Source organism: Stegastes partitus, unplaced genomic scaffold (assembly GCF_000690725.1).
Source record: "Stegastes partitus isolate 25-593 unplaced genomic scaffold, Stegastes_partitus-1.0.2 Scaffold0, whole genome shotgun sequence".
In the NCBI taxonomy this organism is placed as follows: domain Eukaryota; kingdom Metazoa; phylum Chordata; class Actinopteri; family Pomacentridae; genus Stegastes; species Stegastes partitus.
Genome location: NW_007577731.1, coordinates 1,666,892 through 1,682,666, shown reverse-complemented (window position 1 = coordinate 1,682,666; position 15,775 = coordinate 1,666,892). Strand labels below are relative to the sequence as shown.

Below are 15,775 nucleotides of genomic sequence, written 5' to 3'. Positions count from 1 at the left end.
AATGTAAAACCTTCTTCTATGTCGGATAGCAAGGTTTAGGATTGTTAAGGGTCAGATTATCGAGTCATGACTGTACCTTCAGTGTAGTGTAGGTAAAGTTGTTAACAAGTTGTTAAAGTTGGTGCTAAATTAACATTAGCACCAACATTAACACCACGTGACTTCTCTTTTTCAAGCTCTTGGTCGTGTTCCTCGAGCCCTTCCTGAGCAGCACAGCAGGGAGCTGCCACGAGGAGTTGGTGCAAAGTTTCTGTAACATCCACAGGATCCAAGGTTTTCCAGCAGAGTTTTCCTCTTTAACAAGATGATTGATCCATTAGAGGTTTTAATGCTGCAGCTGATTGGTGTAATAAAAAAGAAAATCAAATACTTTAGCTTAAAAAAAATGCATTTAATGTGCGAGTACCAGCGTCCTCTTCTCCTTGTCCTTCCACCTTTGTTCTGATTAATTTCCCTTTAAGTTAGATAAAATAAATTTAAGTGTGGTCTTGGGGGTTGTGACAGACGTATGAGTCATTTAATACGTTAGTGATGGAGGTTTTTTCACCAGTTCACCCAGTAAAGAGCCTCGTCCGTCGTTCTCTCGGGAAAGACAGGAAACGTAGCCCCGCCGCACCGACGTGTGCGAATCACGGAACTTTCCATCGAGCGTACAACAATGTAATGAAATTAGGGAGGAAATCCAATTAGATAGGGAGAAATGATTTTATTCAACAGCACAATAAATGAATGCATACAGTTTTTTTTCTTTTTTTTATCAGACATGGTCATATGAGGATGATTAAAACAGATTTTTTTTTTGCTTTTTTAAAATGATATATATACAGATGAATAGATAACTAACATGAGACTGTTTCTTTTCTTCTTCTTTTTTTTAAACATGCAGGGATAGTTTCTTCTTCTTCCTTATTGTGCTTACAGACTTCCACTTTAGGGCAAGAAGCCTCCACTCGAGGTGAAGATGGTACTCTGACAACAAGTCTTTGTCCTTCATTCAACTCTGCTTCGTCGTTTTATATCCTTTCAACAACTAGAGGCGGACTTTGTATGAGGATGGTGCATGTTATGATTCCTCCTTTCTCTCTCTCTCGATCTCTTTTTTTTCTTTTTTCTTTTGGTTAGCAGTTACATATATGAGTTTGTTTACATTTAAAAATACAAAAATATATTACCTCTGTAGTTATTCAAGGAAAGCGTTTGCACATGTAGTAGCAGGATCAGTATCTGTTACCTTCATTGTGACTTTGTTGTACCTCAAACAAGTAACAAGGTCATTTCTATACATGAAATTCAAGTAAACAACATCAGGTCAAACAAAACAAAAACAAAAGTAGATAATCGAGGACCTCATGCATAATGCAGTGTGAGAAACAGAAACAACCAGAACGAGTACAAAGGGAAATCATTTCGATAGTTTGTTGGTTTCTTTATAAAGTACACGGGTTTTTGTCAGTTCGGGTCCGGCCCACTGCTCTGTATCCTGCACAGAAAAGCTCATGCGTGTCGGTAGGATCGGTTTCCTGAGCAGGTTTAAGTCCTCGCCCATGTACGGGGGAAAACGACAAACTGGACTCTCAGACAAGTGTCCAGGAAACCGCCCCGCATCGTTTAGTAAAGCTAGAACACTTAAGGGCCTCTCGTGCGGCGCCGGTCCGGGTCATCAGAACCGGCTGCTCGAGGGCCGATAATCACAGGAAAGAGGAGGGAAGAAGAAGACACTTGGAAGGTTTTTTAAAAAATATCACTTCGGTTTTCTTTTACCTGGATGTCACAAATCTGGCAAAAAAAAAATAACTTGAGGAGAGAGTCTGTGATTGAGAACAAGTAGACGAGCGAGAACATCTCAGACGGATGGCTTGGATCGAAGCTCCACGGTGAGGAGAAGGCAGGGTCCAAAAGGTGGTTCTCACAGTTCCTGTTTTTTTTTTTTTTTCGCTGGGAAGAAGTCGACGATACTGTTACACGGCAGCGTTTTTTTTCTTTTTTTCTTCCATGTACTGTCTGTACAAAGTCCGCCGACACACTCGTGTCGGTGGGAGATGCTGTTCTTCCTCTGACATCAGCTTGTTTGTTTGTTTGTTTGTTTGCAGCATACAGTACACGTTAGGATCACAACTTGCATAGTGTAACAGCACAGCACACGAAACGAACACAAATCCTCGCTTTTTTTTTTTGTTTTTCTCCCCCTCTTGCCTGCTGAATAACAATTTTTAAAAAAAACAAGGGTTCACAACATGTCACACAGCTGGCCATCGAATCCGTCTGCGTCGGGTGGATGACGAAGGTTTGTGCCTCAACATCTGACACAGAATAATACTGATAGACGAAACAAATACTGCGGAGATCAGTGCTATGAGGAGTACACACGAGACTCGGAATATAGTGACTATCTGTTGTTTGGATTGTTGTTTTTTTTTTTTTACAATAAGACTGCTGAGTAGTGGGGTTACTAATCTAGTACTTTGGCTCAGTAGAAAATAGACTCAAAAAAAGGAATATGTGCACCGAATGCATACAAGTATATGGATATACTGCTGTACAAAAGTCAGTGACGCGACTCCTGAACTGCGTCGTCGTCGGTCGGCTACGAATTCTGTCAGTTAAATGCTCGTTAAGGATTTTCCAACAACACATCCCGTCAGCCCCGTAATTAGAGTGCTGTTGCCTGTTTGGGGAAAAAAAAACTTTAAAAAATAATGACTCTGTGACCGGCAGCCTGGCTGTGTGCGCCGCCCTGCCCCCGCCCCGCCAACCTTCATCAGTTCAAAATAGGTAGTAGAAATAACTCAGCTCACGGTGCACCACTTCATGTTGATCCTCTCTTTAAATGCTGATGGTTGTCGATGTACTCAAAGGAATAAGAAGAAAAATAAACATTTCTCAATAATAGTTGGTTCACATAAAGGCCGATGTCGTCCAGGTCCAATACACGTGTTCGGTTCCTATGCAGAAGACGGATGGAATAGAACTCCACCTCGCCTTCCTTCTCAAGTTCGTAATGCAGGGAGACGCCCGTGGAGCGTTTACACTTGATGTCCCTGAACAAGGCTCTTCTGAGCATCCTCATTTTGTGGTGCGCTGGCAGATAATGATTCAGAGTCACACGCTGGCAGAAACACTAACCAGGCCATAGTGTGTTTGGAGAGGGGGGAATAACTTGCTCGATTCTCTTTCGTAGCTCCTCTCGTTCCCTCAGTTCATGGCGTGCTGGCGAATTGTGTGGAAGATCCAGTCCATCTTGGTGGTCCAGCCGCCGTGGTGAGCGTCGTTCATCTGCTTCATGAAGTAGTCCAGGGCCTCCTGCTCCGTCTTGTCCAGGGCCAGCGTCTTCCTGATGTAGGCGATGTCGTCGAACGACTGCAGCTCGGGCATCCCCGAGCCCAGCATCATGGAGAAGAGGTTGATGAAGAGGTTGGCGTGCTGCCGGATTGCCAAGTACGCCTTGTAGCACATCTCCTGGAACCTGAGGGGGAGGGAAGAAAGAAACAGGATGTCAGAAACTGGGACGACACACGGGGACACAGAACCGAATAACTAACAAGCCGGGTCAAATTTAGAAAACAGTTGGATTTAATAATGCAGCGACTCCACCTCATCCACCGGTTTGTTCAGCTCATGTCTAAAGCTGTCGTTACCTTTCGAACTCCCTCGTTTTGGTGCACTCCTGAGTTCCTTTGCTAATAACGATCAGGAAGTCCTGTGTGAGCACGAAGGGAACGCGCTCTCTCTTGTAGCCAAACTTCTTCTTTTTGTGGTCGAGGAAATGTCCAAAGTCTATATGGAACAGCTGTGAACACAAAACAGGTAAGTTAAATATTAAGTACACTCGATAACCCGACACTAAATGTAAAACCTTCTTCTATGTCGGATAGCAAGGCTGTCGGATTGTCAAGACGGAGGTCGAGATACAAGGAGTGATGGGGCTCAAGGGCTTGATGCTGGAAGGCTCATTAGTTGTTAATTATTGTTCATAGTTGTTATAATAACTAGTAGGGCTGGTCCCAATTAATGATGAATATTCAGCGCGGTCGGGGGACACTTCCACCCCGGGGCAGCGCTCTGACGGGGTGGAAGTGTCCAGAACACACCGGCAGTACTTGGCTGCTGATGCTAGTTTAGTTAGCGGTCACGCTTCTGTTTCCACCACTGTTACCATCCATGTTTACTTCTGCAAACACTGAGCACGCTCGCTGCGTGTGACGTCGTCGTGTCCTCTTCTGTGCATGCGGGACACTTTTGGGTCGTATGAAGTTCACACAGCAGATCACATACAAGTCGCATTGAACTGGAAATGTGAAGGAACTCACAAAGAAATCCTCATTGAGCATCAAGTCCTGCAGTGTGAACGTAGCCAATCAGTGGGATTGTTCAGTCAGATAATACGCCGTTATCCTGATTGGTGACATCAAATGTCATGTTGGAGTCGGAATCCAAGGCTGTCGCTATGTTAAGGCTGTTTTTAATGTTTTTTCCTAAAAAGCTGTCGGATAGCGAGGTTTAGGATTGTTAAGGGTCGGATTATCACAACTGTCATTACTTAAAAAAGGAAAAGTTTACGTATAAAGAACGGGACAGAACCAACGTCGGCTGTGGTCTTTACCTGTCCATCGTCTTTGACCATGATGTTGCTGTTGTGCCGGTCTCCGATGCCCAGGATGAAGGTGGCTACACAGTAGCCTGCACATGAGCGTGTGAACAGATCGATGGCCTGGTCATACCTGAGACATCACACGAGTGGGAGGAAAAATCAGATAACTCAGTCACTGTATTAAGATATTTGTAGAAAAAAAAAAAGAAAGAAGGTGTAATTTAACACTATTAACACTCCGTCTGCTCAGCACACGAGACACAGACGCTGTATGAACCAGTGCTTTATGTAACTCACATCTCTCCCTTGTTCTTATCTTTGAGCCACTGATGCAGCGTGTGGCTGTTGAACTGCAGCGCCCCCTTCAGGCCTCCTTTGCACTGGATCTGCATGATGGTGTGAGAGTTCCTCACCACCTCGATCAGACCCACACAGTCGCCGATCGACAGACAACCGTACGGGAGCATCCTGAGGGAAGCAGGACGGAAAACATGAGAGAGGCAGATTCAAAAAAAAAAAAAAACGAAGACAGCAGTGATGGACTTTATGTTAAATGACCCGGGGTGGCCTGCAGGGGTAGCCGCTAATCTGCATTCGAGTATGGAGCGCAGAACATGAAAGGTCCAGCGCCTGTTAATGTGTACCTGCATCCCCGCTGTCATGGCGAAGTGAGGAGCCTACCTGAGATCAAGGCCCTGGTTCTGCCAGATGTTCTCCATTATCCTAATGATCTGCAGCGTCAGCATGTCCTGCCTCAGATCTGCGGAGGCAAAAAAAAAAAAAGAGAGAGACGGGGAGGTGGATAACAGTGAGGTGAATATTAGCTGCTTTGATCAACTCCGTGATGCATTATGGAGCAGAGCTTTCAAAGTCAGGTTGGTGGCAGATGGTGCAGCAGAATGCAGAAGCTGCTGCTGCTGCTGCAGGAAGACGCGTGATTCGAATGAGGTGTTATTCTGTGTAAGGAGCATCGATAGGTTTGTGTTCGTGCACCGCGATGCAACCTGCGGGCTTAGGCTGAATTCTGCTGCAGGTGTGTGTGTGTGTGTGTGTGTGTGTGTGTGTTGAGACGGAGAAGCAATCCGGGAGGGGAAACGCAGCAACAACTCACCGTCTCCATTCTTGAAGATGATTTCGTTGTTTTGAAAGAGCAGCTCTGACATCATGTCGGGGTTTTCCCAATTAAGCCACAGAGGTCGCTTGGCCGACGACATCATTCTGCATTCTTCCAAGCTGAAACAAACACGAGGACAGTTTTAATAATAGCTCCACGTCTGTCTGTACGTAGGAAGATACACAGCGAGCTCTCTGTGTTTGTGGCTGCGAGTCCTGATCCACAACAACGTATGCATTATTTAACCTCAGCTGAGTCACGTCGACCGGGGTATACCGTAAAGACAGGCTGTGCCCTCAGTGCACTTCATTCACTACCTATTTTATCACTTCTTATGTAAAGCCCACAGCGACACTTGCAGAAGAAACAAAACATCAAGCTCCAAACGTTTTCAAGTTGGACAAAAGAGAGCCGACGTACCGGAGGTTCCCCAGCTGATGTGCCGGGTTCAGCGGGGAGGTGAAGCTCTGCAGCGCGTCCATGTAGTCGGGCCTTCTCATCTGCTCCACCAGAAACTTCATCTGAACCTGAGAGGAGACAAACAAATCCACCAGCTATTAGCATCCCGGCGGCGCTGAGCAGCTGGTGAAGCAGGTCAGCCCGGTGAATACGCAGCAAATAGTGTCAACACACTGCCGCTTTCCTTTAGCAAGATTATTTAGATGTTACAATGAGGTAATGCGGCTTCCAGGAGGCGCTTTTGGCTGCTGACATGCGCCCTCTGGTGGTCGTGTTGGAGGTCCACAGCTTTGGCACTGACAAGTGGAAATGGTTTGAGAGATTCTGAAACCTATGAGCGATCTAAAAAGCACCGCAGCTACAGATAAAATGGAGTTTAGATGCAGATTTAAGTGGGTTGGCTAGTTAGCTAGCTAACCGACGCATCGCTAACATAACCGGTATGACTGGCAAATTAGTTAGGGACAGAGTTAGATACTAGATTGCTTCTCTTGATAGGTAGCCAACTTGTACAATTAAGAAACCTCATTAGTGTTTGGTTCAATGCAGATAGAACCACTAGGCCACTAATCTCTGCTGATTCTTCATTACTGATCCAGTGTCTTTAAGTGACATTTTAGTAATTATAAATTTCAGTAAGATGTTTCACTGATTTCCCATCTGCGCTAATTTACTCTCGCTGCTTGTTTCATGTTTAGTGAGAAACTCATGTTTGACTTTAACAATCCTACGTGTCCAAGGTCCATCACGGCTAACAGCAGCTTAATAACGACGCATAGCAAAGTTTATAAAAGGAATAAGAATTGAACAACATAAGAACTACACTCAACAGTTACTGTTTTAGGTACAGCTGTTAAATCTGAATCCATCCAGTGCAATAGTTTTATCATTAAGTTAGTTTTAAAGTGACAGTTCTGCTTTCTGTTGACTATAAAGGCCATCATGGTGGACTGCACTGATATGTTCCTAACATATTATCTACTCTGTTAATGTACATGATGGAGGCAAAACACTTTAAACATAAACCAATGTGTACCACCACTATCCACTACGACCTTCACAAACTGGTGGGTTTGAAAGGACCACCAAAGAACAACCAAAATTATACCATGTACTAAAAGTGTACAAACAGAATTTCCACTTTTTGACAACCTCTGAACCCCTCATCTGTGAGGCGCCATTCTGTCGGGAAACTTTACTAAATCTAAAATCTTAATATTTAATGAAAAGCACTTTTTCTACAGGTCTCATTTAAAAATTCCCCAAAAATAAAGAATTGGTTTTTTTTAAAAAAAAGAAAAAAAAAAGTGGGCCGCTCCATGCAGCTGGGACGCTATGATTGGCTTGGCTACTACAAATAGTCATGTGACAAAAGTTCACGCTGCAGGTTGTGTTAACACAGAGTAGGTCAGAGATAAGTAAGAAAACAAATGAAAAACGGAAGTAGTAAAATATCTGTAATACGTAGAGACACTATTTTTTGTCGTATTGGTAACACCTGTGGGCTCAAATGTTGTACTCCAGTTTTTTTCTTTTCAGTTTTTATAAAAACTCAACTTTTCCTTTTTTAAAACTGAATGCGTCGTTCCTGTCATTACTGCACAGACGGGACGTTTTGATTTCTCTCTATTTCTAGCCGTGGTTGTGTTGTTTCTATGGTAAAACAAGTAAACTGTAAAACTGTGACAAGAGTAAAAAATAAAAACAAAAACTGAAAGCTTTGTAAAAGTATTTTGCAAAACTGTGTTATTGGGTTGGATTAAATCTCACTAGTGTACATAGAGGTGCACCTTCTAGTGATGACAACAATGCTGCTATGCTGGATGTAGCGAGCCAACATGGTGCTTGTGCAAGTACAATTAACTGACATGTTGTAGAGCTGGTCTGAATAGCAACTTCTGATTAAAAATTGCGTGGCAGGCGAATATTCAAATATCAAAATTGCTATCCGGATACCACCACAATGACCGAATATTCTGATATTTGGACATTCGGGTCCAGCCTTAACATTTAATTTCCATATTTCACTCTTATTCTTCTTTGCAACCAAACTAAGTTTTTTTTTTTAGAAATGTCTTCTCCTGGTTCAGTTAAATTCATTTCCCTGCAAGCAACCAGAGAAGAGAAACTGCCCAAACTGTACCGCTCTGTGGCGTCTCTGTGGCCAGATCGGTCCAGATGTCATCAAGATTAAACCCAACGATTCAGTGGATCACAATTAACAGCTGCCAGCTGTCAGATTACCTTCTGTGCCTCATCTTTCTTCTCCTGTTTGAGGAGGTCGGTGAGATTGATGAGCTTCTCCATGGCCTCCACCTGTCTGCTCAGGTGCTTCAGATACATGCCGCAGGCCCGGCAGTAGGACTCCAGCAGCAGGCCGAACCGCTGGCTCACCGTCTTGTTGTGCATCTCTGACCTTCAAACGTAAGCAAGAAAGAGAAAAAAAGCACGCTAAGAGGCCGCATCCTTACGGAAAATGTGTCCCGCCTCCAAAAAGTATCCTCAAAACATGATCTGACGTTAGATATGTCTAAAGAGCCTCCTTAAATCCAACGGAAACAGTTAGTGGCATTCAACCAACAGTTTAACCTTTCACATATAAACAGCTCTGACTTTCTATAAGAGGACCTTTTTATATTAACTTACTTTAAATGCCAGAAGAAGAAATGTCCTATCCTCTGATTGGTTAATGCCTTTTTCAGCAGGAAGCGTGCGAGCGGGTTATCAAGGTACTGCTCATATTTTAAAACCTGGGCACAGGCACAGAAAATAACTTCAGTATATCAACGTGAAACATCATCCGACTTATCAGAACAACATGCCAAGATGAAAAACGTCGGCGCCGTTTGCATAACTTCTATTTACAGCCACATGGGGACACAATGCACCTGAACCAGTTGAATAAGGTACTGGGAGAGCTTGTCGTCCGTTAGGTATTTCTCAAGGCACTTCACGGCAAAGTCTCTGATCATGGGGTCGGGGAAGTTGCAGTCCAGCAACTCCATGGCTTGTTCTGGTTTGATAGCAGGCCAGTCCTTCAGAAGGCAATACATCTGGATAGAAATAAAAACAAAGTCCATGACAGCATATTCTAGTGTTGCAGTAATTTTAAAACCACCCCACAAAGTGTGAGAGTGAGTACAATCTGTGTTTACAATCAGCCTTCAAAATAAAGGCGTGTCAGCGGTAGAACACCTGAGCTCACCTGTGAAACCTCATCTCTGGAGTTCCATTTCACAGCCAGGAGGATCTTGGGAAGGATCTCTGGCATGTTGGCGCAGTCGTGTCTACAACAGTTGGAGTAAAACGTTTAGAACATCCACTACAGCCCCATTTAATCCAAACAGACTCCTCGTACGACCTCAGAAACCCATTAAGACGGCGCAAACCCACGCACACGTTACCTGTGCCTCCACAGGAAGTCCTTCTCCTGCTCAGTGATCTCAGACAGCGGGTCTCTGTTACCCACTTGCCGTAGCTGCTCGTTGTCGCTGTCAGTCAGGGGGTTGTCTCGTGCCAATCTGTTACTCTACGACACCAAACAACACACAGTTTGATGATTTAATCTGAATGTCAGCACTGCAAGGAGTCTACATAAGGCCTAACGTGTGAATTAAAAGGTGATATGAAGATCTCCCAGCGTGGCGCGCACGATGCGACAGCTGCTCGGAATGACAATCGGATCTCACAATGAATCTAATAAGTGACACAAGACAATTAAAAAAAACGAAACCAGAATGCTTGTTATCTTACCAAACCGGTGTGGCAATAATTGAAGCCAAGCTCTCTGGATATAATCCAGTTTGCATGGTCCTCAATCGTGGTCATGTCAGGGAACTTGACGGGGCAGCTGAAATGGTCAAACTCCAGCTCCAGACAAGGGGTTTCCTGTGCGTCGGAGGGGGGGAAAGGTCACTCAAGGTGTTTAGTGTAATCAAAGGAAGGTGTGTCAATGAGTAATTAATTAAGTGGGATAAGAAGCTTGGTCGCTTAAATCGAGGCAGCTTAAGCCCAGCTCTGAAAGCGTACAGGTCGTCACCGGCTCCGTTAAAACTGGGTCATGAGGCTTAGAGGTCAGTGGCTGGCGCAGGCACAGCACACATGTGAAAAAAGCTTAAAATGTTTGGGGACCGGGATCGTTCTGTGCAAAAATACGTTCGTAAAATCAGAAGGAATGTTAATTCTAGTATTTTTTGTGCAAGTTCAGTCTTGTGTTTTGTTTACAAGAGCATATTTTCTAGAGAATAATGTGTTTACATGTGAAATCTGGCCATCACACCATCACCTGTGCTGTAAAAAGAAAAACACTAGAAGCAAAAAACAAGCGAGCAAGCTGCGTGTTCATACGGATATTTGCTGTTCACCTTGTTGGGGTTAGAGCCGGTGACGCCGATGGGGTTGAGCAGGTCTTCCAGGCCGTGTGGAACAGGCCACAGGTTGAGAGCCATTTTTCCTGCTACCAGCGTGTGGGTGTAATCAAACAGGTTGATGTTGCCCCAGGCGAGAGGACAATGCTCCTGCAGGAAAACACCAGTAAGATGATACATATGAAAATCAGCAGAAAGGCAGCGGCTCGGGGCGATGGAACAATACTGGTTCAGCGTAAAGGGGGGGTTTATTTACCATCAGAACATTAAAAATGCTGCAGTCCACTCTGACAGACTTACACAAGACAGACTTACATCATTTGCTCTCGTTTGACCAGATTCTCGCTGGTCGGACAGTCGCCTAATGGAGACAGCTACCTAAACGTCTCCTGGATGTTTACTGAGCTGTATGTTCTTAAAGCAGACGGCCAAAGAGTCAAACATAGACTTTGCAAGCAGGAATGTGCACCTGCGATATGTTCCTCAACAGCTCTTGATAAAAGTCTACTTTCACAAATCATGTAAATGTGTGCAGGTGCGCGCTGGTCCGCTCCGAGTCTCGTCGTTTCAGCATTGATTAAAATCATTTAATATCCTGCAGGTAATAGCTTTTTATGTTTGCTTGTAATTCGTCGAGGCTAATAAGGCTAGCAGGCGCAGCGAACTCGTGGACCGTTTGGTTAATCTAGAGATAAAAAAAGCAGATTCTCTTTTCCGTTGCAACGACTGGTCGATCCGTAGGTGTGATTTTAGTTTGGTTGGTTACAGCCTTGTGCCACTGGTTTCTGGCTGATCGTGACTGTTAATGCAAGTTTTATGGATTGCAGGGAGTGAGGAAGTAAAAGAAGCTATAGATGAAGCGCTATAGATGACAGGCTGCAGACTCCCTTCACTCTAGCCCTGTTCTGGTACAGAAAAGCAGTCAAGTCATGCACGCCGTGAAATGTAATCGCATTTGCCCCTGGCCTGCTGGAGAAAGGCCAATACCTGATTGACTTCTTCATTAAAACAATGCTAGTTTGTTTGGCTGCGAGCAGAAAATGTCACTCTGTCTTTTGATATCGTTCTGACAAAAACACTGTGTCTGCTGTAATATTAAACTACACTCGGTGGCACCCGTGACCAGAGCTGTCACCAAATCAACAAGGTGTGAAATTTTAAAGGTGCAGTCTGAGATTCTGAATTACTTTGTGGATATTTAGCTAATTAACATATATACACTTCCACTTTCCAACTTCATCATCAGCTCATGAGGACATTTATTGAATTAGATTTTATAGCATTTCTGACTTTCTCTACTGACCTCTTTGGCTCCTTTCCTTCCTTTCACAGAGCAGATGGAGAGGCAGAGTCGGGCAGCTCGGGGAATTTCTGGAATGTACATGTCGTAGTTCAGCCACTCGTTCCACCTGGAATCAACAGAGAACGGGCGTCAATGTAATCAGAGAGCTCGGTGAGAAGATCCCTGCATGTGGCACGCTGTTCTTCGCCGGGCGCTACCTGGGGTTTGAGCAGGGAACACGTTGGGTGTTGACGTTGTCGCACAGCTGCTCTCCACCGTGGTATATCCCGGTCCTGACGTAGATCTACAGCGGCAACGTAAAACAACAACTCATCCATTAAAGCGATAACGGCGTCTTTCGGCACATTTCTGACGGGAAAAGGTCAGGGAGACGCCGCGCAACGTCTTCTAACAACCTCCAGATGTGAGATAACTGAGATTTAGTCAAACAACAAAAGATCTTCAAACAGGATGAGGAAGTGGCGGCGCTATCTTTGTTTTGCTATCATACCTTGTCAATGTCTCTGATGTTGACATTGACATAAGTGGCGCACAGTATCTTGATCCTCAGCGTTCCGTTGATAGTCCACAGAGACTTGGTGGCTGTTTCCCCGTTCATGTAGGGAGTCGCCGTGGATATTCTCCTCGCGTACGACGGCATGGCGAAGTTGTCCATGGGCAGTTGTGAGTACAGGCTGTCTTTTGCCATTAGCATCAAGTTGGGCATCCTTCCCAGCATAATACAGCTGCGCACGTACTGTTGAAGACAGACAGAGTGACATTCCCAAGTGGCTGTGACATTTTGATGCTGTACATGTCGCTTGACATTTTGAAACCATTCACAGCCTATGAACATGTAAATCACCAGAATTTACAACTTCATCTCAGCCGTACCTGAAACATTCAGGGCGCACACAGCGTGGTGTTTTTCTTCTTGAATAAGCACATTCTACAGGCCAAACACGTCTCGTAAATCTCATTTCATGTCATGAATGTCAAGCACATTTGCGTTGGATAATAATTTGATGTGAAGTGGATCTCTTGCCCTCTAAGTGCAATAACATCAGATGCAGCTAAGCTAAGATTAAATTAGATTACCTTGTACTGACTCAGAGGGTATTTCTCCAGTAAGTACTCATCGCAGCCGCAGACTTTGAGGATGTACTTTCCCTGATACTCTTGCACACACATCTTCAGCTGCTCCTGGGACAGCAGCATGCTCCGCGTCTTCTTACGGATGGCTTCAGCAATCACCTGCTCAGGAACATAATCGTGGTTGATCTTCAGGGTGTACTTCTGTTTGTCATTGCTGGGTGAAACGATGACCCAGATGACCACAATGATTTGACCTGAGGGAAAGGAAATAACAAATCAGATATGTTTCATGTAAGGTGCAATCAGTTAAAAAATACTGAACATTTTTTCAGAGTAAACTGTCCTACCTTTATCTAGCTTGTTATAGATGTGCCTGGGAAGTTCTGCTGAGGACTCTACATTGGGAGGGTAGACGTACAGAGCTCTACTGTGGGGTCCGTTACTGTCTCTGAGATCCACAGCTTCTTTACAAACGTTTAAAATGTTCCTTCTGAAGTCTTGCACTTCTGGGTCCTTTACCAAATCAAACTCGCATATCGGCATTCCAATAGCAAAACCTACAAGGAAACGGAAACGATTTCTAATGCCAGGTAAAACAATAACACACCGCAACACAATGCACAATGGCATGCATCTGCTGCACAATATTATGATAAGCCTTTTCAGTTTTGTCATAGTATTTATCAAAACAAAGCTGAAGAGGGGAAATACAATCAGCTGGTGTGGGTGATGACACTGTGAACAGCTGCTCCACTACATTAGTGAGGAGTTCAGGAAACATACCTATCTCTCTGTTGAGAATTTTCTCTTCCCTGTTGCCCACTGGCTCAATAACTTTGAGGAAGGCCTGGAAAAGCCTGAGATCGCACAACCTCCTGGTCTCATCGTAAAACTCCTCCCGCTCTGCCTCTTGGGTGACACTGACAAAGATGTAGGAGCTCTCCTCTTGCAGCAGATGGTAGAGAGGGTACTTCCTGGCTTCTTTGAACAGCTCGTGCTTGACTGTGATAAGTGTGGCCTCTCGGAGGCACTCCAATGTGAGAATCATGCCATTTGGCAGAAGGCAGTCCACTAGGATGCTGGGGGGCATCAAGTGCATCCCCCATAGTTCTCCTGAGGAGGGTCTGGGAGGCATGGTTGTGCTAGCAAATCCGCTCTATTCAGAGCCTGGTAATTACCAGATGATGTGAACCAACTGTGAGAAAGAAGAACACAGAATTACATAAGAACCCCTGACCTGTATACAATAATGCAGAACGCTGATGGTAAATATTTGACTACAGTGATGCTAATTATACACACTGCAAGAGTTATCCAAATCTAACACAAATCTAGTCCATACATAGCTGGGAAACGTCTACACAGTCTGTGGCTTCAGTGTTTTTCAGATGGTCGGATTGCAGGTAAACATGACGTGAAGTCACTTTCGGTTGACACTTTGACAGCAACACGTTTAATGACAACTCAGCTCTCACATTTTGACAATGTCCTGAGGATGTCACTGCGTTTCTTGACTCATGCAACTATCCCAGAGATTATAAACTCACCAGCAATCCAGAGACGGAAAACTGATGAAAAACAGGTTCACTTTGGTGAGTTACTGTTCAAATGATTGATGCTAACTCAAAGCGGGCAGCAGTGAACTGATGAACGTCCAGTGGTGTCGACTGAAAGAACTACAAAAACCATGTAAACAAACTTGTTAGCCGACACAAGCCACAAATGATTTAACCCAGGCTACCACGGCTGGGCTTGTAACCTCAGCTTGACAGCCGGTTCGACTAGTTTCGGTCGTGCTGCTGTTTGTGGATTAACTTTACCAAAGTGTTGTTTGTTAGCGAGCTAGCCGACCATGCTAGCCAAGTTCAGTAAGCAGATCAATGTCATTTGCAATATGAAAACCTCGCCTCATACATAAGCTAATTTTAGTTACTATAAGAAAAGGGTGCGACCCGACAGTTTGTCGTGTGTCTAACCAGGGCGGCTGTTTCGATTGACAGTAAAAGCGAACGAACCGCAAATAGACGAAAAACAAACATACAGCTACCTGGGTCAGTTAGCCAACCGGTTAGCCGCGAAGCTAGTCAGCCAGCACAACCATTAGCCGCGGCTAGCTGAGGAAATCCCATCCGTGCCCGCTCGGGAAGTCTCAAGCTGCGGTGCTAGCTGTAGCGTTAGTCCATCCAAAACAAGGGGCGCCGAGGGGGTCGGGGACTGCCTCGCTTTTGTGGAGAAAGGATGCCCCTAGCTCCCGGCGATGTTGTCAAGGCGCTGCTGCGGGGTGAGTCCGTGATACTTCATGTTGTTCTTCATCGTGCTGTCCCGAAAACAAACTGCTGCACTGTTTGGTAGCACGCTAGCTCCGCGCGGCTAGCCCGTTCCAGCGCTGCTAGCAGGCTCATCCTCTCGGAGCGCCCTCCCACACGGAGTGAGCGAGGAGAGGCAGCCTGTCATGAGACGGGACGAGGGAATTCACGGGAAGCCGCATGTTCGCTGCTCGCTCCGATGTGAGATGAGCTGCACACCAGAAGGGCACACGAGGGGAAAACAGTGCCAAAGCTGTTGTTGTGCTGCTGGAGTCAGTCATATGCGGAGCCCGAAGCTAATTCTTCCTGCAGCATGTGTGTGTGTGGATCCTCCAGGGGATCTGCACTTGTGAAAGATGTTTTATTTGTCATTGCATGTTGTTTTATCACTTCCACCCAGACTGTCACGTGTTAAATTGAGTATCTATTAAACTATTATGAGTTGGAGGCAATGAGCAAAAGAAATAAATGAATTATTGTCTGTGTGAGTTTAAACTTTGACCATCTTTGTAGAAGTCATATATTCAGGGGATGTGTTTTACCAACCACTCAGCATAATGTGTG

At 44.9% G+C, this 15,775-nt stretch overlaps 1 protein-coding gene across 1 annotated transcript; it reads right to left on the bottom strand.

Moving 5' to 3' along the window:
• Nucleotides 1–686: 686 nt before the first annotated feature.
• LOC103359773 (phosphatidylinositol 4,5-bisphosphate 3-kinase catalytic subunit alpha isoform) lies at nt 687–15,502 on the bottom strand. The gene is made up of 21 exons (XM_008285331.1): nt 14,953–15,502; nt 13,689–14,100; nt 13,253–13,462; nt 12,909–13,159; nt 12,322–12,567; nt 12,029–12,114; nt 11,832–11,937; nt 10,526–10,678; nt 9,915–10,049; nt 9,566–9,690; nt 9,367–9,448; nt 9,050–9,214; nt 8,808–8,911; nt 8,406–8,577; nt 6,123–6,229; nt 5,700–5,821; nt 5,270–5,348; nt 4,886–5,056; nt 4,601–4,718; nt 3,636–3,787; nt 687–3,463 (listed from the first exon to the last, which is right to left on the bottom strand). Exons 2-21 carry the CDS (start codon nt 14,038–14,040, stop codon nt 3,193–3,195), a joined length of 3,207 nt encoding a protein of 1,068 aa, XP_008283553.1. The 5' UTR covers nt 14,041–14,100; nt 14,953–15,502; the 3' UTR covers nt 687–3,192.
• Between the last annotated feature and the right edge of the window lie 273 nt (nt 15,503–15,775).

Coding starts and splice junctions, on each gene's coding strand:
- LOC103359773 (XM_008285331.1), bottom strand. CDS start 14,040: ATGCCTCCCAGACCCTCCTCAGGAGAACTATGGGGGATGCACTTGATG. Junction 8,912..9,049: donor ACCTTATTCAACTGGTTCAG/GTGCATTGTGTC, acceptor GCCTGTGCCCAG/GTTTTAAAATATGAGCAGTA. Junction 6,230..8,405: donor AGAAAGATGAGGCACAGAAG/GTAATCTGACAG, acceptor GTCTCCTCTCAG/GTTCAGATGAAGTTTCTGGT.